At 42.4% G+C, this 21,782-nt stretch overlaps 1 protein-coding gene across 9 annotated transcripts in view; it reads left to right on the top strand.

Annotated features, from left to right (window-relative positions):
* The window catches only part of ALPK2 (alpha kinase 2), a 99,757-nt gene that overhangs the window by 2,495 nt on the left and 75,480 nt on the right, over window positions 1–21,782 (top strand). For all 9 annotated transcript variants that reach the window (XR_012627204.1, XM_074856993.1, XM_074856994.1 and 6 more), the window contains exons 2-3: window positions 7,043–8,762; window positions 18,311–21,170. Coding sequence is in view for 8 of the 9 variants with exons in the window: in XM_074856993.1 (XP_074713094.1) it covers window positions 7,269–8,762; window positions 18,311–21,170 (4,354 nt within the window). In the remaining variant the exon portion in view is untranslated. The remainder of the gene's footprint in view (window positions 1–7,042; window positions 8,763–18,310; window positions 21,171–21,782) is intronic.

The following is a 21,782-nucleotide window of genomic DNA, read 5'->3' as shown; positions in this document are numbered from 1 at the left end:
TTGCTGGGGCTTTCTGTCTGTGGTATGTGGCTTTTCATGCCTAACCATAAACAGTACAGTCATATTTATTGACAGAAATGCATATAAAGTCCTGTTTTCCTGAGCACTGTAGAAGTCAATAATCACCTACACAAGCCTTCTTGTGGCCAGCACTTCACCCCAAACTTTCCCCTTTGTGTCTAGACTAAATCACCTTTGTGTTCCTCAGTGCAGCCTCAGTATTTGATGGTGCAGAGCGAGGCTGCAGCAGGACTCTGGGATCTCCCCTGTCCTTGGGTTTCCTGTCTGTGCCGAAGGCAGCGTAAGGGAGGAGTAGTGTGTGTGCAGCGGTCAGTCCAGTGTGGTGGCACCGCGAGGCCAGGGCACGGACACAGACCCAGGCGGTGGCAAGTTCTGCCTGGTCCCACCTTTTAGACACTGCCCCTTTTAGCTTTTTCTTGGCATCGCGTGGTTAGTGGAGATTCCTTTCTGCTTTTTTTGTTGTTTCTGTTCTGCTTTTGCTCCTTTCTGTCCCTTTAATCAGTACAATATTTATAACATCCTGCTGTCCATACCAGCTAGCTTTCTGGTTGGATCTGCACAGTATATGATCATTTATGTTCATCATAAAGAAAAGCTTTGTGGTTATTAGTGTTTTGGAGATAGATTTTTCATCTTAAATGAAGTCTGATTATATCCACCAGCTTTCTTTGTGGTTAAGCTACCTGCTAATATAACATCTCTATAAAGGGATGCATGCAAATGTATACAGTATGCCCAGGCAAGTGGAGAGGAGAAGGAGCTCTTGATAAATCTAAAGTTTAGTAGGATAGTCTAGGGGTTAAGAATTGTTTTTCAAAAGGGCAAATCCAGATCCCAGTGTTTGACCTATGGAGTGGAAGCAATAGTAGGAAATTCTGCTGGCATTTGTGGATGTTGTTGTCTCAGACCAAGTATCTCCAAATAAACAACAAAGCACGTAAGGGAATTACTCCACTGACTTTCTGAACAAGATCAGTCTGATGGAGAAGTGTTAACAGGATAGGTGAGCAGACCGCATTATGCATGCAGCCGCATCCTCCTCATATACGTATACACACGTACAAAGGAGAAGGATTGTGCTTTTTCTATGTAGATTTGTGCGTAGAAGTTCCATGAAAGTTAATCCTTGACCAGTTAAGCAAGAGGGATCTGTTTTGTGTGATTTTGTGTGGCCCCCAAAGTGTGGACAGTGGCAGATAAGTTACTGAAGACATGGTCTGTGTGACTGAAGGCTATTACAAACGCGCTATTTATGTAGCTACCCATTTTTCTTGTGTTTTCAGGTATCCCGGACCCAGTGTCAACTTGGTCTAAAGAGACCAAAATATCAGTTGATAGAAGGGTATTTCTTAATATGAAACACAGGGGGATTATCAGTTCCGTTCCTCCTGTGTGTGTAGTTAAGATAACCCTTTGTGTGGGCTGATGCAGGTTCTTCTTTCCCACTCCTCTGCACCACTGTGGGTGTGAAGTGGGTCATTTGCAGAAGGTGTACAGCCATACAGGGGTGTTTATGCACTGGTGTGGAGCTTTTAACAACATACCTAGACAATGCTTTGGTTGTCAAAGCAGTACTGTACCAGGTTTAGGCACAGATGCGGTGCCCATTGTGCCAGGCAGCGTGTGAATACACAGGATGGTCCCTGATGCAAAGGCTTGTGTGGTGCTGATAAGGAGAGAGACAATACCTGGGCGTAGACTGGCAGGTCCTGTGAGAGGCGGGAGGAGCAAGTGCCCCCGAAAGATAGGAGGAGTAAATCCTGTGAGTAAGGGCGTGGGCTGAGCAGGACTGTACAGAGAACCGAGATTACGTGACGAACAGATAGTAAATAGAGAAAAAAGCTTCAGAGAGGTAGGAAACAGAATTTTTTCTGCTGACTCTACAGGACATGAACCTCACAGAAAGACACAAATTCCCTCCTGGACTTGTAAAATACATAAACTTTCTGTAGAAATAACTTCTTTTGTAAGCAATTTTACATTCACAGAAGATTTCCATTTTGGCTATAGCTAAATAAAGTAGAGGAAAAATGTGAGGCAAGAGAGCAAAAGGCCGCTTTGTAAGCTTAATTAAATTTGTTAAAAATTTTTTTTACTGACACTAGGATTAAGTCTACAGTTCCTTCTGAAATCATTAGAAGTGGCTTTGGGTCCAAAACGACCTGCAAAATGGCTATTACTAAAAATTAAACATCATTTAAACATTGTTCCTTCCATGTTAAAGTGTAATTTTTAAAAAATGTTTTGGTCTCAGTTGGAATAAATGATCAAATATTGAACATTTTTGATATTAAAAACCAAGGTTCAGATTGGGAAAGATGTTGGCATTTTAATGAAAATAAGTTTGAACAATCAAAATTTTTATTTAGAATTGGAATTTCAGACAAGTTTTTCACTATGAATAAGTTTCTCAAAACCACTATGGAATGACAAACTATGAATTTTAACTAAAAAAGCTTTTTTTTTCCTGAAAATTTACTTGAATTTGTTTTATTATATATTTTCCTTAGAGAAATGTTGAGTGATTATTTTGGCTATTTTGATGCTTTTTCCAGCCATTATTTTACATAATATTATTTGAAACTGATCATTTTTCATGAATAGTTTGATTATTTCCTGCCATAAAAGGATTTTGGTGAGGCATCTAAAAATGTCTTTCCTGCTATTGCTGCCTTGTTAATCTGACTGCTCCAGGTTTTCATCAATTCTATATTTCTCCTAAATAGTATCCACCACAGTTCTCAGGTTGCCGTTTCCATGCTGCTGCCAGCTTTGTTTCCCTTATCCTTAGTTTGTAGGGCACTGAGCTTCAGCAACATCTGACCCTGGGGTGTGTGTGCGGTTTTCTTCATGGGAGTAGAGACAGACCTGGGAGGCGGGTGGAGGAAGGAGAAAAGGGAAGCCAGCGTGTCCAGGGATAGCAAAGGGGGAATTCAAATTGTACCTGCTCAGCAGTGGTGGTTTGTGACCGAGGAGTGATCTGGCATGGAGGGCAAGAAGGCCCAACTGCTGAAGGGGTGAAGCTGGCTGGAAGCAGGAATGGCAGAGCCCAGACTGCTCCCTGAAAGGGGTTGGAGTTTCCCTGGGTGGTGAGATAACCAACAGCCGCAGGGTTGTCCTGTAGCCCTCCCGCGGTGCGCGCTGGGAGCCCCCTCTGGGCAGCAGAGTGGGACTGGGGCTGGACCCGGACCCACGGCTGGGTGAAGGTGCCCAGACAGCCGCTGGAGAGATCGCTGCGGGTGCAGGGTACATCAGCAATGGGCTTGTCATGATCTCTGCAGGCTCCTTGCAGAGCCGCTTATGGCGGTAGGACTCTGCCTAATGCATTGTTCATTCATTTTAACTTTTTTTTATTTAAGCACAAACATGTTTTATTCGCCTTAAGGGTTACCATAAAAATTCCCCAACAATTTCTATGGTTCTGATCAGTAAGAGATGGAAAATACATTTACAGATCCTTAGAGAACCAAACTAGGCATCTTTCTTACATTTCCTGCTAAAACCTGCTGGTGTTCATTTCTCCTCCATGGCTCTGCTCCACTGTCCTCCTGTCATTAGCTAGAACCTGATTCAGCCAGGAGCATTGTTGGTTTCCAGAGCAAGACTTGAGACAAGCAGTGAGAACACCCTTATACATTTAAATGTTCTCTTGTCATCTTTTCACCAAATGTTCAAAACCCAGTTTATTAGGAATTGAACTTATTTTCAGGTTACAAGTCAACAGCTGATGGTAAATTGTCATGATCCCATTCATCTTTCCTCAGTGAACTTCATCATGCATCTTCTGTCACAAGTTTTCTCAAGGGGCTGAGAGGGTGTTATACTAACAGTTCTCTTCTGAATTTCTATCTAAATTCAATAAGTTAAATTATGGTTTTATCTAATATCTTCTATTTTCTCCCCAGATTTTAAAATAATAATGTCTCTTTATCTTGGGTGAAAACCAGCATTTATTGCAGTTTTCCTCATGGGACATTATTTTGCTTTAATTTCTATTGTTGGATCTGACAGAATGCATGGCAATCTAATCTAATTTTCATATTGAGAAATCTGACAGTTCTTTTCCCCTCGATGTCAAAATGCAGCTGAACTAAGATAATGATAACTGTATAGTACAATTGCTTTAGTAAAGAGTATTCATGAGTTCAATCTGCATTAAAAAAATGTTGCCAAGGCTCTTTTGAGCTGGGAAAATTACCATGCTTTTAAAATAACTTATACCCTCCAAAAAAGAGGAAAGAGGCATCTGGTCTTCTGAAAAGCAAAGATTAAAGCAGATTTGAAAGAATGCAACAGGGAACATTAGGCAAATACATATTTAAGAGGAGATGGGTGAATGCTGGGGGGTAATTCCATGGCACTGTAATAAAATGGATGAGGAAAAGATTAATCTCTACTGCCTTTTTTTTTTCTGTTAAATATTTATGTTTCTTAGAGTTGAAATGGAAAGCAAAACGTGATCAGCAATCTGAAAGGCTGAAGATAATGGGATACGGTGTCTTTTTTCTCCAGGCTCTTGCTGCACACAGGGTCTAGATTGTAGTTCAAAGTCCTGCACGAAGCAAGTGTGGAATATTGGCCCAGGGCCGGTTGACAGGTGTCTGCATTATTTAAAACCACTATAATAGGCAGTAATTGTCCTCCTCTTGTCCTCTTCAGCAGGGAAGCCCATATTGTGATGGGTTTGAACTAGACTGCTTCTCGTGCTCAGAGGTGGTAGTCTGAGGAAGCCTGCACAGCAGCCTCCTGCCCTGTACCTCCAGTGTGGATGATCACAGAATGGTTTGGGTGGGAAGGGACCTTTAAAGGTCCTCTAGTCCAACCCCTGCCATGAGCAGGGACACTTTCAACTAGACCAGGTTGCTCAGAGCCCCGTCCAACCTGACCTTGAATGTTTCCAGGGAGGGGGCATCTACCACCTCTCTGGGCAACCTGTGCCAGTGTTTCACCACCTACATCGTAAAAAAAAATGCCTTTCTTATATCAGTCTAAATCTACCCTCTTTTAGTTTAAAACCATTACCCCTTGTCCTATTGCAACAGGCCCTACTAAAAAGTAACCGGAAAGCTTCTGTCTGTCAGCAACACTGTATGCAGCAGCGCGTGCTTCCCCCTCTTCGCTTCATGCTGCAGAGCATCTCTAGCCAAGCCACTGCGACCAGGTTGCTTTGCACTACTTGTTTTGTCATCTTCTGTGTCCCCTCTCCTGTCCTCTGCCCTCTCCTCTCCTGGCCCAGTGCTGACCCATGTTGCCCAGGTTGCCTGTTAGGTGGTGTCAGAGCCAGCAGCCTCACAACAAGGTTGCTGCAGCTCCATGCCCGCATGTCCAACCAGTGTGGCTGAGCACATGTGCTCACTAGGCACATACATGCATGTATACAGCACACGTATATGTTGTATGCTGGGAGCAGGTGCTGGTCTGGCTGCCCCGTCTGCTGTTGTTCGTCTGCGCTCCTTTGTGTGCGTGGAGTCCAACTGCTTGTTGTGACACGTAACGTTGTCCCTGCTAGTGTTCTTCCTGTTAACCACCTTCTCTTCCTGCTTTTTTGTCTCCCAGGTAGCTCTCTGGAAAAGGTGCCAGTGGCAGGGTTTGCCCGAAGGAAATGAAAATACACCTAGCTGCTTTGTGCTCCTTATGTGGGAGGCAGATTCCAAGCAAGCCACGGCAGCCCCTTGCTATTTAGCCATTAAGCTCTAATCTAGCTCCCACATATTCTCTTACTGATTTTGATCAGTGCCTGCGGTGGACTGTGACAGGAAGCTGGGTGCTGACAGGTCCAGTGGCTGCTCTGCTGGTGGCCCTGCAGAGAGCAGATGGAGTGCTGTAAAGTGCTTGAAAGGGCGTCAGGAAAGGCTGCTGTGCCGGGGTGCTAGGGCTGGTGGCCTTGCAGCCAGGAGAGAGACATTAGCTAAAAAGGTCACGATGGGAGAAGCAGAGAGAAGGAGACGAATGAATAGAGGTGTCTTTAAATTGCCTCATCGGGGTAGCAGGATGGCAAGAGAGTTCTTCCTGCTGTTCTTCATGTCATACCAGTTCTGTGAATAAGAATAGGTCACTGTTTTTCAGAGCTTTTAGTCTGGCATCCTCCATGAGATCAAATTTACCTGACGCCCGGTTCTGTTACACTGCTTTCACTGATGATGGGTCCCTGGGTCGCGGGCGAGTCCTGCCGTGATCACTGTGGGTACCCTGTGGTGAAGAATGACCTAGAGTGCCTCTAGTAGTATACAAAAACATCTCGGGTATCTAAAATCCTAAGATTTGGGAATGCTTAGGAAAATTTTTTTACAAGGAGAGAGAGATGATTCCATATTTCTTTGGATTCAGCTAATGGAAGGCTTTTTGTTGTATTTCACTTTGTTTTTATGTAAATTCTGCGTTACCACAGCATGTTGCTGCTTTACAGTTGTTTCAAAGTAAGACTCAACATGAACAGGAGGTTGAAGCTAACCAGCCTCGGTTCATTGTTCTCTCACCACAGAAATTACAAACATAAAGCCAAAGTACAATAGAATTGCTTTAAACAGAATAAGCACTATAAAATCTAGCTAGACATCGTTCCAGGTATTTCCACAAACAGATTTGGGAATTTATGTCCCTATGATACCAGTTCAAGGAATAGGCTGCTCTTGTGCCATGTGACTACTAAAACAGCAGATACGTGGTACCTGGGGAAGTCATGCACATGTGAAAATTTACATTGTCTGCAGATTACTGTTTGCATTTGGAAATATCTACATGATGTGTGCTAAAGCCTCTGTTGTGCAGCTACATGTACGTGCAGGCATGCTTAAGAATTTGGTTTTGTAGCACAGATCACTGGACAGTTATGGTGGGCTGCAGTTAAGTGTCATTGCACAGATAACTGGGTTATAGTTGCTGCTTTAATGTTTGATCTAGATTTTTAAATAATGAATTTTTTTAAAAAAAATGCTTGCAACTATGTGTCAATTGACCACCTTTTAGAAAATATATATACCCATTTTAGCAGTAATTTAAAACAGGTTTCTTTTATTTGCAGGTGCGCAGAGCAAGATCTGCACTTTATTGAGCAGTACCTGGAAACAGTTTGACAGCTAGAATGACCTGCTGTTCAAGTTTTGTTGAACTGGAATCATATGCGAAACCCAAAATTTCCCCAGAATTCCTTCTTGACCTAAATGACAACATGGGAGACTTCAGGGTAAAATGAGCAGAACAAGGAACATTTTGCACAACACAGGAGTTAGCCCTGTAAGTGTGGCCCCATGTTGATTTCACCAGATTCTGACTCTTCAGAAATCAGTGGTTTACTGCTTGAGAAGCTCAGAAAAGCAGAAGTATTGTCCCCATTTGAGAAATCCCACAGACACTTGCCTAACACGGAAGACAACATGGATGTAACAAATGTATTTAAAACCCAGGAGATTTCCTGCCTCAGGGATTTGTCAGAGCATGGTGATCGCCTAATTAATTTTAACAGTATGGTGAGCGTCGCTGCTGGCAAAGCAGAGGAGTGCTGCAGCAGACAGATGCATTCCCGCCCTACAAATGCACTCACTCATCACACCGACAACTGTTGCCTTAACACGGAAGACTCTGTATCTGGCCAGTCTCTGGCTGACGTCCAGGCATGTAAAAAGACTGGGCTCGGTAGACCTCTTACAATGGACACCCTGTTCAGTGAGCAGGCAGATACTCCCATAGTAAATCACAGTTATTTTGTGAAAGATGATTCTGAAAATTCTGCCGCTATTCCTGAGATTTATGCAGACAAAATTCCAAGTGTAAGTGATGACTTTTCTGATGATGACCTAGAGTATTTTCAGTGTTCAGATGTGCTGACAGTGCATGAAAATGAAATCTGGCAAAAGAAATTACAGTTTTTATTAGAAAGTGATGATGAAGATGATTTAAAACTGAGTAAGGATTGTGATGGGTGTGCTTACTTCCTCACTGAAATGCCTTGTCTGTTCCAAGTGTCAGATAACACTATGCCTATGGATACCACCATTGGCTTCTGTGGTTATCACTCAAAATTCAAAGGAGTAAATGTAAGGAGAGACCCCTCTACGTACAGCCAGTCAACTCTGCAGACGGAGATGACTCTCACTGTTGGACACCACCGGGGTAAAAGTACCAGTCTGAGAGACAAAGAAAAGTATAAAGTGCCTGTTGCATCTGCAGCCATTGAAAATGACAATCCCAGAACTGAGGAAGAAAATAATGGAAGTGGCCACTCAGCTGCAGGTTTCTCAACTGACACATCAAAGAACAAGAATAATCTGCATGCCAAGGCGGACCCCTCTACTCGTGGCATAGGTGCTCCTTTGACAAATCAGGCTTCAGAAACAATGACAGAAAACAGCACGGACAAGGACTCGCTGGGTGAAAGCTCATTGCTGCTAGAGGAGGAGGGAAGAAATTTGCCGGAGGAAAATGCAAGGCATGCTGTCTGTACCTTAACAGAAAGTCTAAGAAGAAACCTTTTAAAGTTCTTAAACCCTAAAGAGCTTTGCAGATATGTAAGTAATATAGGACAATCTTTTCAGACTGCAGCAGAGGTTAAGGAATCCAGTGCTCCTTTTCCCAGTCAGGAAGGTGTCATTTCAGCACAAATCCCCGAGGAGCCAGAAAGCCTGCAAATGCAGGCTGGTTTGTGTCATACAGAAGAGGCAGAGAAAGACTGTCATTGGGAAAGGAAAAGGGCTTGGGGCCTGTCTGAGCAATATCAGATGCCAAATGAAAATATCTCGCCCAGGGTAAGTAAAGTGTTTATCATTTAATAGAAAGAACTGCTCTACTGATTTTATTCCTGTTTGTCAAAAAATAATGTAAAATTGAAATTACTCTGACAGATACTATTCATGTACTTCTGAATGACAGCTACGGCTGGGAAGGAAATCTGGTTTTGAAAAAGGCCCAGATAAACCAGAAGCTGTTCTAATTATAGAGTGAGACTGATAATACTAAGAGGCACTAATGGGACTCTGGACAGCTGGATAGGGAAATCTGATATGTAGGCTATTGCACAGGTCTTATCAAAGTAATGTTTCTTTCAACCCAGAAAGTTTCTCAAATACCTACTGTGAGAAGAGAATGTTTTGATTTACTTTCTTTTCAGTTTATACTCAACAAAATTGTCATGCACTTATGGTGCTGGAAATCTAAAACAAATCAACAGGGATTTGCTCTGAATTTATAACAAGGAGGGAAACTTAATCCAGAGAGTTCATGTTACAGAGGTGAATGGAGCTTTTATTTTTAAAAATAAAACAATAAAAGTGTCAGATATTCCAGTTGAAATATAAAAAAACAGTTAAAGATAAAAACCCCAAAGTGACACTCTCCGTGTACTCGCATGTTTTATGTTGTTGGTAGGGGAAGTCAGCATAGTTGTACAGATTGATATGATGCTCCACTGGTTTTCGTAACTGGGAGAATTGGATCGTATTTTTTGTTTTGCACAGTAAAGACTCAAGATGTATAAATACATATGTATGAGTATTAAATCATGAATAATCTTATCACTGACTTTACTGATTTGAAGGTGTGCAGCTAATTGCACAGAAAAAAAACCATTTATGACAAACACAAGCTTTTTCCAGTTCCGCATGCTTTTCTTCATCTATATTATTTAGGCAAAAATGTCTCCCAGTTCTGGGTAGTAGACTCTCTTTAATCTCACCACCAGGGTGTCTTAAGCAGTCAAAAATCACTGAATTCTTCTGCCTGAAAAACATCCATAGGTTTCTCTGTTTTTATAGTACATAAAATTCCAATCACATTGTAGCAGCACATAATGTTCTTATGATGGGGAATGCCACCCCATTGAAATTAATCTGCCATGGATTGCAAGACGTTGTTTCATTCTTTCCAAGTGCAGCACAATAGTTTAAATCCCAGAAGCCTCTTAGCAAAGAGCAGCTGTTCTGCTCCTGTAAGTGCCAGGGCCAAATTTCAGGTTGGCTAGTCAGACTCTACCTGTAGTCAGTGAGCATTTCTTCTGTTCGTGTGTCCATGACCAAAGCTTTACATTGGATGAAAGTTAAGTAGGAAAGAAGTATTGGTGTATACAAAAGAGCTAGAGATGAGCACAAACCAAACCCCTGGTTTTAAACACGCATGAATGAAGATGAAATTTAGATGTAGGTTCAAAATTATGTGGTCTTGAAAATGAGCCAAACAACAGCATCCTATCTGGAAACTATAGCACAAGGAGAATGTGGGCAGCTTCTCACAGCTCTCCTACAGTAAAGCCAGAGTCTCCTCAGCAATCCGCTTGTGTAACCTAAGGAAGGCAAGAAAGAATCAACCTCCTGTGGCTGCACCCAGGTTTATGTGAAGTGCACTGTGGTATGAGCTGGAGCCCAGCGTTTGAGACAACTCTGCCTGGAGCAAGGCAGGGGGTTGGAAAAAAACCACAGCTGACCGCTTTGGAAGAGTGTTGCATTTTCCCTCTCCGTGTGGTGAATCAGGCCTGCTGAGAGGTACGTAGCAGCCACAGAACCGCAGCACTAATTACCGAAGGATTTACACTTCCCCTTAGTGCCAAGTTGCCTCTAACTGGAACGACCTCTGCAGGCCGTCTTGTACGGCAGCTGCTGTGCTGGGTGACTTCTCCTGCTGTGGGATGGTCAAGGTGGGAGGCTCCTGGCTCCTCTCATGACCCCATGGTTTAGCCCCAGGTGAAATTCTTTATGTAATGCTTCAAAGCAGCTTAATTAGTAATAGGTGCTGAGAGCCAACTGTGCCAGCTGTATGATATTACAGCTGGGAGGCTTCCAGTTTGCAGCGTGTCATTCCAGTGCTGGTCTCTGTTCAGCGTGCAGCCAGCAGCCTCAGCACAGGGTGTGGCATTGCTCCTGAGTTGCGGAGCCCATGTCTCTGGCCTGCTGAATGCCAGCAGTATTGGTGAGTCCTGCTGGAACTGGCTGGTTCAGGGGGATTCCAGGGCATAAAGGAAATACTTTATGTTTATGCTGATACCCCAGAAAGAGTGGCCTGTGGTGTTTGTGTATTTCTAAAGCATTTTTTTTCCTGCTGATTAGGTCTACTGTTCATCCTGCCATTATTTTCTTTTCACTCATATCAGAACAGCCTGTTCTCATAAAATTTGAGATACTTGGTTTGACCTTCCTGACAAAGTTACGTCACTTCTAGATAATTTAAAATTTTACTGTACTAAAAGGAGAGAAGGAGAACTGACAGAGAACTTCCAAGTAATCGGGTAATCTGGTTGTGCACAAAAAGTATTTTGTCTAGCACATAATACCTTGGCTTTGTTAGGTTCCAGGTTAGCCAACATGGCAAGGACTGCACAGGGCCACGAAGCTGTTCATCTGCTGGGCTACTGGCCCTGTTCAGCCTGTGAGGGTGGTGGCTCCCTGCTGTTGTGTGTAGTGTGCTAGAAGTTGCCACAGGTGACAGAGAGCTGTGATTTAGAGCATTCCCCTAGTTGTGTGCACTGCACTCCAGCGCTGTCACGAAGGAGAGGGTGTGTGCTGGGAGCAATGTGCAGAAAGAGGTGGGAAAGGGTGGAAAGGTGTGAGGGGAGGGAGGAGCTGGGTTACACAACAAAGGAAGAGCCAACCTTTGAAAGGGTGTCAGAACAGTTATGTCAGGTTAACTCTGCCCATGAGGAGTTAGATTGAAACCCAGCAAATGGTTTCACATAGGCCAGTAAACAGCTGTTGGATGGGAGCTGGTTTCATGGCTGGCTCTGAATGCAAAGTGAGTGAGGACTTCTGTTCAAAACCAGTAATGGGTAAGAATTGCTGTGCATGCCCAACACATCCTTTTCAATCAGCTTATAGTTGTTTCATGTTTCATTCAGATGTTTTTGAAGTATACCTTTGCATCTTGTCTCATTTGAGTGAATAGTTGCTGGAAAAAAGGAAGACTTTCTGGCTATCTGAGCTCAAAACCTAGTCAGTTATGGGTTTTTTGAGATCTGTATTCTTGCTCCCTCTTGGTGCAATTTGTCACCACTCACAGTTCTTTTGCTGGAATTTTGAAAAAAGGGTTTGCCTGAATCTGTTTCCTATGACGGAGGAAGCTGAGATCCAAACCTCCTCCAGCTTTGGACCTTAGCAGAAATTAGGACTCTAATTTCTCAAAGTTGTTCACTTCATTGGAAAGTTTTGCACTCTGTAAAATACTGAAGTAGTCCTTGTGTGCAGAATAACTCTCTGTCAAGCGGTTAGCATGCTTTGTTTAAGAGTATTATATTCATACTGTGTGCCACTGACCCACCGGGAGAGACTGAGAGGCTACACTTCGTCTTTCTAACAGGCTAGAGTGGTTGGTGCATTCTCTTGAAAAGGTGGTCTTGCCTCATCAGACTTTTGCTCTGCGTCTGGCTGAGACGGGAGCTGCACGTTCCCAGGGCACGGTGCGGGCCTGAGCAGTGCGCAAGGGGCAGGAGCTCTGCATCGGCGCAGGGAGAGGAGGCCTAGTCTGAGAGGCTCGGGCTCACGCAGGCTGTGGCACCAACCCTTCTCGTTCAGTAGGATCCACGCTGGGGTTGGCAGGTAACATCCCGTTTTGTCACCTGTGTTGTAGTTAGCTCTAGTCTTTCCTGGGGGACCTGCAGAAAACCATCCCTTGGAAAATCCTTACGACTTCAGAGCACGGACCCATGACAGCTGCGCACGGTCAGCCTGTTGCTCTGTGTCGTCAAAGGCAGAGAACTCGCTTTCTGTCCTTTGAAATACTCTAGTGCTTAACTTCCTCTTCTTCTGCCTCTTCAGCAGGAGTAGCAGAATGTGCCTGTCAGTAAACATCTGCAGGATAAAATATAGCTCATGTCTTGTTTCACCTGTCTAAAGCAGTTGAAATAACTACAGGTGCTGAGTTATTTTAGCTAATACAAGGCAGGTGTGCCATTTAAAGCAGAGTGTTATTTCAGGAAAGAGGTGTTTGAGTGGCATTGCACAAAACAGGGAAGGAGAAAGACCCACTAAAGTATTGCTGGAGAACAGTGTAAATTAAAAGCAGTTCCAACCATGGTGGATTTGAAAGAGCTCTGATCCTGAGGCAGTGATACGCTTACTGTCTGTATTCTAGGGATGGTTTGTTACACTCCCATTTGTACAGAGGGATAGAAAAGTAACGTGGAGGCTTTATTTACAGGGGAGAATTACCTTGCTAAACTACTTCCTCTTAAAAAACAGTGAGAAACCATGAGATAGAATTAATCATCTCATTTCAGAGATTAACTTCTTTTAATAACAGAGATGGTTCACCTACGGAGGGAGTTTATTTGCATGTGAATGTGACAATTTGTCACTCGGTTCAGAAACAAACTTTGTCACATTGGGTGAAGATGGTCCATTTCTCAGGTATGGCAAAGGGAGCAGAGAACAGCAGCTCACTCAGATTATACTGCGAAGATTCTTGTGATGCTCCGAGGTGCCTTTAAAAAAATCATGTGGAAAAGGGTCGTTTTAACTCCAGTTTATACATTTTTATCACACAGCAGTAAGGTGATTTAGCTGCCTGTTCTTTGCTTTATCACAGCCTCATGTATTTGGCTTTCTTTAATGTTTTGTCATGTTCTGAAGATCCCAGCTTTACATTTATTTAGGAGATAGTTATGATGTGTCAGTTTTGTTGTCAAGAAATACTTGTAAGTAAAGACAGTGCCAATATCATTATCGACTCTAGCTAATAACATAGAGTTTCTGCAGAGAAGAAGTAGACTTTTTAAAATTTAGCCTTAATTCTAAATCAAAGCACTTGTACTGGTGTTTCTGTTTAACCTTCACTCTATCAAAATATTTTGTCTGGAATTATATCATTTATTCTTTTAGTAAGTTTTATATTACTTTTATATAACAAGTAACTGCTGTCTTTGACTTTGGGTCACTTTCAACCCAGGCACAAGTCTGGAACCAGAGTACCTGTAGGATTGTGTCCTGTTGATGCAGTTCTATATGTTGAAGCACAGCTGATCTATACATTTCTTAGAATGCCCCCCAAGTATTTGCTATTGCTTGTTAATTCAGTGTTATTTAAAGCCGGTCACTGAACAGCACACAGCCTGCCAAGCTTAAGAGCCAGTCAGATCCAGAAAGGATCTCTTACCTTCAGAGAAGCTGTCATTCCTACCAGAGGGGATCCACTGCAACTCAGAAAAACAAGAGTGAATATGGGATACTGAGTGCAAATACCAAACCAAGAGGTAGGGTGCAAGGCAACTAGACAATGTAAATGGATCTCTCTTTATTGCTACAAGACAGTCAGTGGTTTTCAGAGCCAGAGCTTTGTTTTCAGAAAATCGTATTTTTGATCTAGTGCTGATTTAAACTTCTGCATAGCTTGCATAGTTACTCAGCACTCTACAAGCACAGTATGGCAGTAAAGCCATTAAAAGAAACCATAAAAAATGTAACAGGTTGGCCACTAAGTTGGATGATATAGTGGATTGAATAGGGGACCTCCAGATCTGAAAATGAACCAGCCCAGCTTGGGCTGAAGGGACAGATCAGTTTTACTGTAACATTTGAGGCCACAGATTGAGTGCTGTTCCTTGATTCTTGGTGACGTGGAGACTTAAAACATTCAAAAGGTGTTTCAAGAGGTGACTTGAAACATTCTGGGGGAAGCTCACTTCACCTGTAAAATGTTTTGCAGGCTTGTAGGTCACCGGTTTGGTCATCTGTGTGTCTAGATATGCAGAGACTGTCAGAGGAAAATGACCTGCTATCAGATTGCCATGAAGAAGTAGAATCCTTTTAAATTTCTTCTTTTTCTCCATGTTCTCCCCAATTTCCTTCTGTAACTCAGAGGTGACAGAAGTGGTTGCTTTACTCCCTGTGGTCCTTCTTTGCTTTTTATTTAATTGTTCCAGTCAGGCTTTGGAACACAATGGTTCTTGTTAGCAGAGCAAAAAAAACCAAGGAAGGGTCCTCCTTAGATTGCGATTTTACAATAGATTAAAAAGCAAACTCTGGTTTTGAAGTGGCTGCTTCCATTTTCCTTTTACATAGCTCTTATGTAGCTGACTTACCTGCTTATCCCTGCTTTATTCACAATAACCATGGCTTTATAACGAAAGCATATGGACTGTGTATTTCATGTATGAGCTTAAATACAGAACCATGATTTCATCCTTCTGTCGTCAAGCACCAGGCAGTTTGTTACACATGCACAAATTAAAATCGCTTGTTCTACTGCATTCACATAATTAAATTCTCTAGTTTGTTACAATTCTTTTGTCACCCTTGAAGTCAAGCAGACCGTCAGGTAATTGAAGCAGTTGTTAAAACGTGTGGCATTAAACCCCAGCAATCTTCTGTGAGAACAGGGATCAAAAAACAAATCGAGTTGAATAGTTCTAGGACTGTGTTAGCTGAAATAAATCTAATCTAAGAAAATACCAAAGTTAAAGCCAGCAAGGTTTCCTAAAACATATTTACAGTGTTTGGATATAAGTACTTTCAAACAAAAATAACGTGGAGCTGATTATCACATACCCTGGGAGCACGTATCCCTGTTAAATATCAATTAAAAAAATTAATAAATGTGCCACTGTGAGGCTTCAAATTGCATTCTGCTTTCAGACCTACTTTTGTCAAACGAAAGGCAAGGCACTCCATTACAAGCCCTCTTTTATCATTGTATTTATTTTCCAGCCATCCAAATGTGTGTCTAGACAGTGCTGCATGTCTGTAAATGCTTGAGACAGACAGATGCCAACATGGACAGACACACAGATTAGGTAGATAAAAGGGTTCTTGAAATAATCAGCCCACTTTCCAGTGGGCATGAGAGCTGTCTGTTTTCAGGTTCATACCAACAGCAGGTAGGGACTGATTGATCATGTGTCTAACACACTGAGCAAGAATTCCACAGGTTTTAGTAAAAGCTGTGATTGAGGCTGCTGTGGCTGTAAGGAATAGGAAATTGAACTCTGCTTTCCAGATGTTTGGGGGGAAAGTGGAAGTGGCAGGAGGAGTGCTAGGCTCAGAGCAAATGCTCAGAACCGACTGAGAACTGGAAGAACTGACTGTAGAGACACATCCGGGCTCACATCCCCCTGGGCGAGGGAGAAGGCGTATGTCTGAACTCAGACCTGCAGAGCAGACTTGGGCAGGAGAGCGAGGCACTGGGAAGCAGAGGGGACTGCAGTGGTGGAGTTGTGGCTCCTAGGCTCAGGGTTTCTGGGTAAGTATGCACTGGCCAAGGGGTTTTGAAGACAGAGTAGTGGCAACTGCATGGTCCTTGGGGTGCGAACAGCAGTTAAAGTCACTGACAGAAAATTTCTATATCTCTTCCTTCCCCATTGTCCACAGCATGTAGTCAGCTCCACATCCTACTCAAGCTGAATGGAGAAACAGAAAGGATGAAAGGAGTTACAGCTGAAGTGGGTGGCTTTTGCAGCAAAGGAAAGCATTATTTACTACAGCCGGTAATCCTTTACCATGAACTTACGGAAACTAAGAACCTAGTGTCTGAGCAGCCCCTGCCTCTACTGAGCACACAGCAACTCATGGGAAATCCTTCATTACATATCCTTCACCAAGTAACAACACCTGCTGCTTTTCAGAATTGCTTCTCTGAATTGTGCCTGCCAGCAGTCACTGCACATTTCCAGCTCTGCTGTAACCCAGAGCACTTGCCCGTTATGTGTCATAGTTGTTAACTTCAGCCATCCAGCACAGCACTGCAAGTTTACAAATAACTATGGATGGAACTGGCACTCATGAGGGGAAAAAAGCCAACCCCAGACAGTTATGAAGTTGAGTTTGTGGCTGGATAAAAGCAAAAAAAATGAAAAATGTCTGGAAATATTGGTGGATTTTAAACTCGGTCTGATGTTTTTTAACATTGCTTTATTTCTGCTGGGAGTCAGTGCAAAGCTTCAGACAACCACTAGAAAGATATATGGTCAAATATACAAACTAGTTCATGAGGTCCATGTTGGTATATCCTGTTAAGGGCTATTGAAAAGTATTTTTTTTTTTTCCCCCCAAAGGTTGACTGTTAAACTGCTCTCTACTTTAACAGATTGTTCTGGAAAGTGAATGGTAACCAGAAGCATAAAGCATAGGTTGTTTGGGAAACAATGTATTTTTGTCTAGTAAAAAATTGTAGGCTTCTCCATATATGATTTGCTATGGGTGAAACATGCTCACCAGCTCCATGGAACTGATTTAGAGCTGAAGAGAACTAGAGAAAATCCTGGAGAACAAAAGCTTAGCAGGGACTCTGGAACAAGAATTTAAGAATGAAAGTTCAGTTTTGAGGGGAATGGTGAACAGTTTAACACATTTTGTATGCCAGGCAGGTGGCAGCACTTTTTTCATCCCATGCAAGCCCAAACATCAGTCAGTTGTTCTCTTTAATAAGGTCTGCACTCTTTGCATAAATTAAGTTCAGTTTGGCTTAGTTTAATTGAGGAATGGATTGTTTCTACATAAAGTGACAATTTGGAATATTTTGATATAGAAGAATAAAGGACATGCAGGAGGAATATGGATTATTATTTCCCACCTCAGTATTCCCAGTGGTACCCTGAGGTTGCAATGCATGTCCCATCAGTAGAGGAGGGCTGAACATGCTTTAATGTTGAGCAATTCATTACCCCCTGGACAGAGGCAAGATCTGGGATGATCTCTGACACTCTCTTGAAGCAGGACTTGTCACCTCAAGGGGTCAGAGGTAATCAAAGACAAATTTTGAAGATGGCTTAAAACTGACCCAGAGGTGTTAATTTCTTGGTAGGAGCCTTGTTCTGAAGTACGTAGCACAGCAGACTTGGGGTTCAGTCTCTGAAACTTTTCAAGACTGATACATAGTAAGAAAGCATCTTTGTGAAACTTCAGATACCAATGCCCATGATGGAAGCAAAGGGGGAGGCAAGCTCCTAAAAAACTGGTCTGGGTAGTTCCAGAAACTCATCAGTTTGCATTATGTAATAATTACCTAAGTATGGTGGGACACTCTGCTCTGACTGTTAGCAAATGGCATAGATAGATCTTTTATTTTGGTTTGGTTTATTTTATCTGTTTTTATCTAGCTGGACTGTATCAGTCATTGATCTTCATCTTGATTATGTTTTATATTTCTCAGCATTTGGATCCTGATCTGAAACTCAACAGGGTTCAAGGCTGTTAAGACCCAGGAGTTTGGTTTCAGTCCATTAGGTTGATAGCTACAAGTCAGAAACCTGACTCTTGACAAACATTAAAAATAATTTTTTTTTTAAAAATTAGGTACATTTCAAGCCAGGACTCTAGTTCAGGCCTGTGTCAAGCAGCTATTCTAATTTTTAATGACATTTCTCTCTTTTTCTTCTTTGTAGAATCAAGGTGCTAATCTTAAAATCTTTACCCAGAATTGTGAGAGACTATGTGTGGAGCCCAATATAGAAAAGAAAGGCATCTTCGTGACTTGTGAGAGTGCACAAACCATCCATCCCACTTCAGAAATGCTCTGTACTGAAAAGACATTACAAGCAAAAAATGCACATTCGCAGATCTATTCTCAACACCATGTGCCTTGTGACAAGAGAGAAAGTTGTCACCAACAAGTCTTCTGTGAACAAGGTATTAGTAATGGCAACAAAGCAAAGAATGATGTTTCACCTTCTCCTTTATGGCACACAGACTCTGTTCCTGATAAACAAGAATGTTTATGTGCTGTTCTCTCTTCTGCAAAGCTATGTGACGAGCCAAGGGAGGGAGAGCAGAGGTACAGTTTTGACTCACACGATAGCAGCAGCACAGATGCTCTCTGCAGTCTGTCATGTGATGAATCTCTGTTTGAAGCTAATCCCAAGTCAGTCCTGGAATCTGGAGAACCTGGGTGCAAAGGAGATGCTGGTATATCTGCAGTGCATGACAAGCTGTGGAAACTTCTTCATGAAGATGACTCAGACTATCAAATCCCATTTGAAAACCGGGGGGTCACAAGCCTAGAAATCAGGCCAACAGATATCAAAGTCACAGAACTGAATGTTGTACAGGAGACCTGTTCTGATCATCTTTTGCCAATAAATGTGATGAAAGAGCAGGAACCTATTACACAGCCAGCTAGTGGACAAAGAACAGAGAAAGAAAACTGCCGTGTCTCTAATATCCTAATTAAAACAGATGAAGTGTGTAGCAGTGCATCCGTAGGAAACATCCATCTTCCACAAGTGGTAGAAACAGATGGTATATGTCTAGATTCTAGCACTGGAAATAAAACGGAAGCACCATCCATTCATGTTTCAGCAAATAGTATCATCTTAAATACAGGGGAGTGCTTGGAGCAGAAGCCAAATCAAGTGTTAACTGACAGTAATGGATCCATTCAAAGGACTGTGGCTTGGGCAGGAAAGCTAACCATTAATAATGCTTCCCACACACATGAGGCAGATTCTCCACGAAGATTGAAAAATGCTTACAGTGGTAATTTAGCACATGACAAAGAAAACCCAGCTTATGTGTCATATAAGTCGCATGGGACAATTGGACAATTACTTCATGCTGGGCACAACCTATCCTTGATAAATGACTCTGTAACTGGTAAAGGGTGTCATTTTAGAGACCCAGCAAGCAAAGAGCTGGCTTATTTCCCTGAAGAGAAGGATATCTTCCCCAGTGAAAATACCAACCAGCTTACACATGAAGAACAGTCTTCTGTTAACACCATACATAAAAGTTCTGAAGAGAATTTACATGAAAAAGGAAATCACTCAGACTTGAACGAACAAAATTACACTAATTCTGACAGTTATCATCTTTCAAAAAATAATGACTGTCAAGATTTTCAAGTTGCTTCTAATGCACAGAAATACAGTTATGTCATGCGATTGCCTAATTTGATTAAGACTCCTGAAACCATCACACGTAAGAATCTACCCCGAAATGTAGACCGACTGACAGGAAAAGAAAAACAAGAAGTGGCATTCACTGTCTCTTCTGGGGATCCATTTTCAAGAGATTTTTATATAGAAGTGCCCAGATATGAACCATGTAAAACAGGAGAAGAACAGAGAGAGATTTGCATTGGTGATGAACAAAGGGCTGAAACTTCCTGTGACTCAGGAGTTAGTCATGTTTCAGAGAGTCAGACTGCAGTTTCCCCTCATAATACATCAGAACAACATGTATTTTTTGTAGACAGCACCTTCAAGTCTGATGAAGAGTTAAAAACTGAGTCTTCAAAAAATCACACTTACGCACCTGGAAGTGTAACATCAGTTAGCACCCTGCTGCTTAGAAAAGCTCAGAATGAGTACCGCAGCATAGCAGATGAGGATTATAGAAAGATCAGTGATCAGTTAGGTATCCAACAATTGTCTGTAAGAGGAACAAAGTTACCGGTAAGCCAGACAGAGGGCCTTCGTACCAGGATATCGGCAGTGGAGCGTTCTGGCCCAGGAAGTCAAGTAAAAACTCAGTCCATGCAAACTGCAGTCAAAGTAGATGAAAACTTGAGTGCGCTGGAAACTTTCTGCAAAGCATTGCAGGATCAGTCCCATAGGATACCTGAAGAAAACAAGGAGAAAGCAGTCTTGTGTGAAAGTAAACAAGAGATTCAAAGAGCTGTTGAATGTAACCCGGGTGAAGCTGAAACAAAGTCTCCTTTGCACACTTTAATTAGCTCCAGGGCTCGGGGACAGTTCATGAATATTGGCACTAAGCAGTCCTGTCCTGGCTTGATCTCTTCCAGCAAGCTAACCCAGGTTGCTAATTCAGTTAAGTCTACTGAGTATGATAAAGATGGAGAAGTCATGACATCAGAGGATGTAGTAAGTGGTTTAGTTAATTTGCCACCAGCTGATTCAGGGAACAACCAGTATTTTCAAGAGCACCCACCCTGCAGCAGAACTCGGCCATTCTCTTCAGCATTGACCACGTATGATCCACTCCCAGTCAATGCGGAAGGGCTAAGAAATCAAGAAGGGTCAAAACCCTACCAGGCATCCCCAACTGTTGCTGAGCCTGAGCCCATCAAATGTAAACAAGACATAGCAAAGAGTGGGCATCTAGCTGCTGGAGCTAAGAAGAAATTGCCACCAGCAACACTGTCAAAAAAACCCCGACTAGAGGAGAGAGGAAATGTCAACAAGGATCCTAGCTCTGTTAAAAAGTGTGTGAAGAGTGAGGCAGGCATGATTCATAAAGAAGATAGAAAAGAGCAAAGGAAACTAATTTTGAAAAAGGATAGCAAAGGTAAGAGAAAACTGAGTTTCATTTATGTCCTTTCCCATCGTTCTGGCTACAGTATGAAATTAAAATTCGTTGAACACAGTGCAAGCCTCCTTTAGTCTAAACCACATCAGCTAAAGGTGTTCTGCCCTCACTGATTTTAATTTCCAGTTCTGTGAACTTACTAACTAGTGCTGTGCCCATGTCACAGAGCTGAACCCTCCCTAACATCCTTTTGCTAGCTGGAAAAATATATTAAATTTATGAACTTTTTAACCTGTTTGAAATAGTTACTTCTTCATTTGTCCCTTTGAGTAACTTTTCAGGAATGTACAGCATAATGGTACCACCTAACTGCACACAGTATAGCAACTGCAAGCCCAGTACTTGCATGTCGTTATGTTCCCACAGGGCTGTGGTCCCAGTTACACTTCTACACTGTGGCTCCCAAGTGCAATTACCCTCTCTTGGTTGCCAAATGGTTTTATGACTAGCCAAGTATTACTGTTAGTCGTAGGGTGCCACTGATAGACATAATGTTTTGCAGTCTTCTCTGATGACTGATGGCTGGTCCTGCATTCCTTTATACCACTGTAGGCCATAAATGACACTGCTGAAATTAGCAATATTAAACTG

The sequence above is a fragment of the Strix uralensis genome, chromosome Z (assembly GCF_047716275.1).
Source record: "Strix uralensis isolate ZFMK-TIS-50842 chromosome Z, bStrUra1, whole genome shotgun sequence".
NCBI lineage: Eukaryota > Metazoa > Chordata > Aves > Strigiformes > Strigidae > Strix > Strix uralensis.
This window is presented reverse-complemented; position numbering and strand designations above follow the sequence as displayed.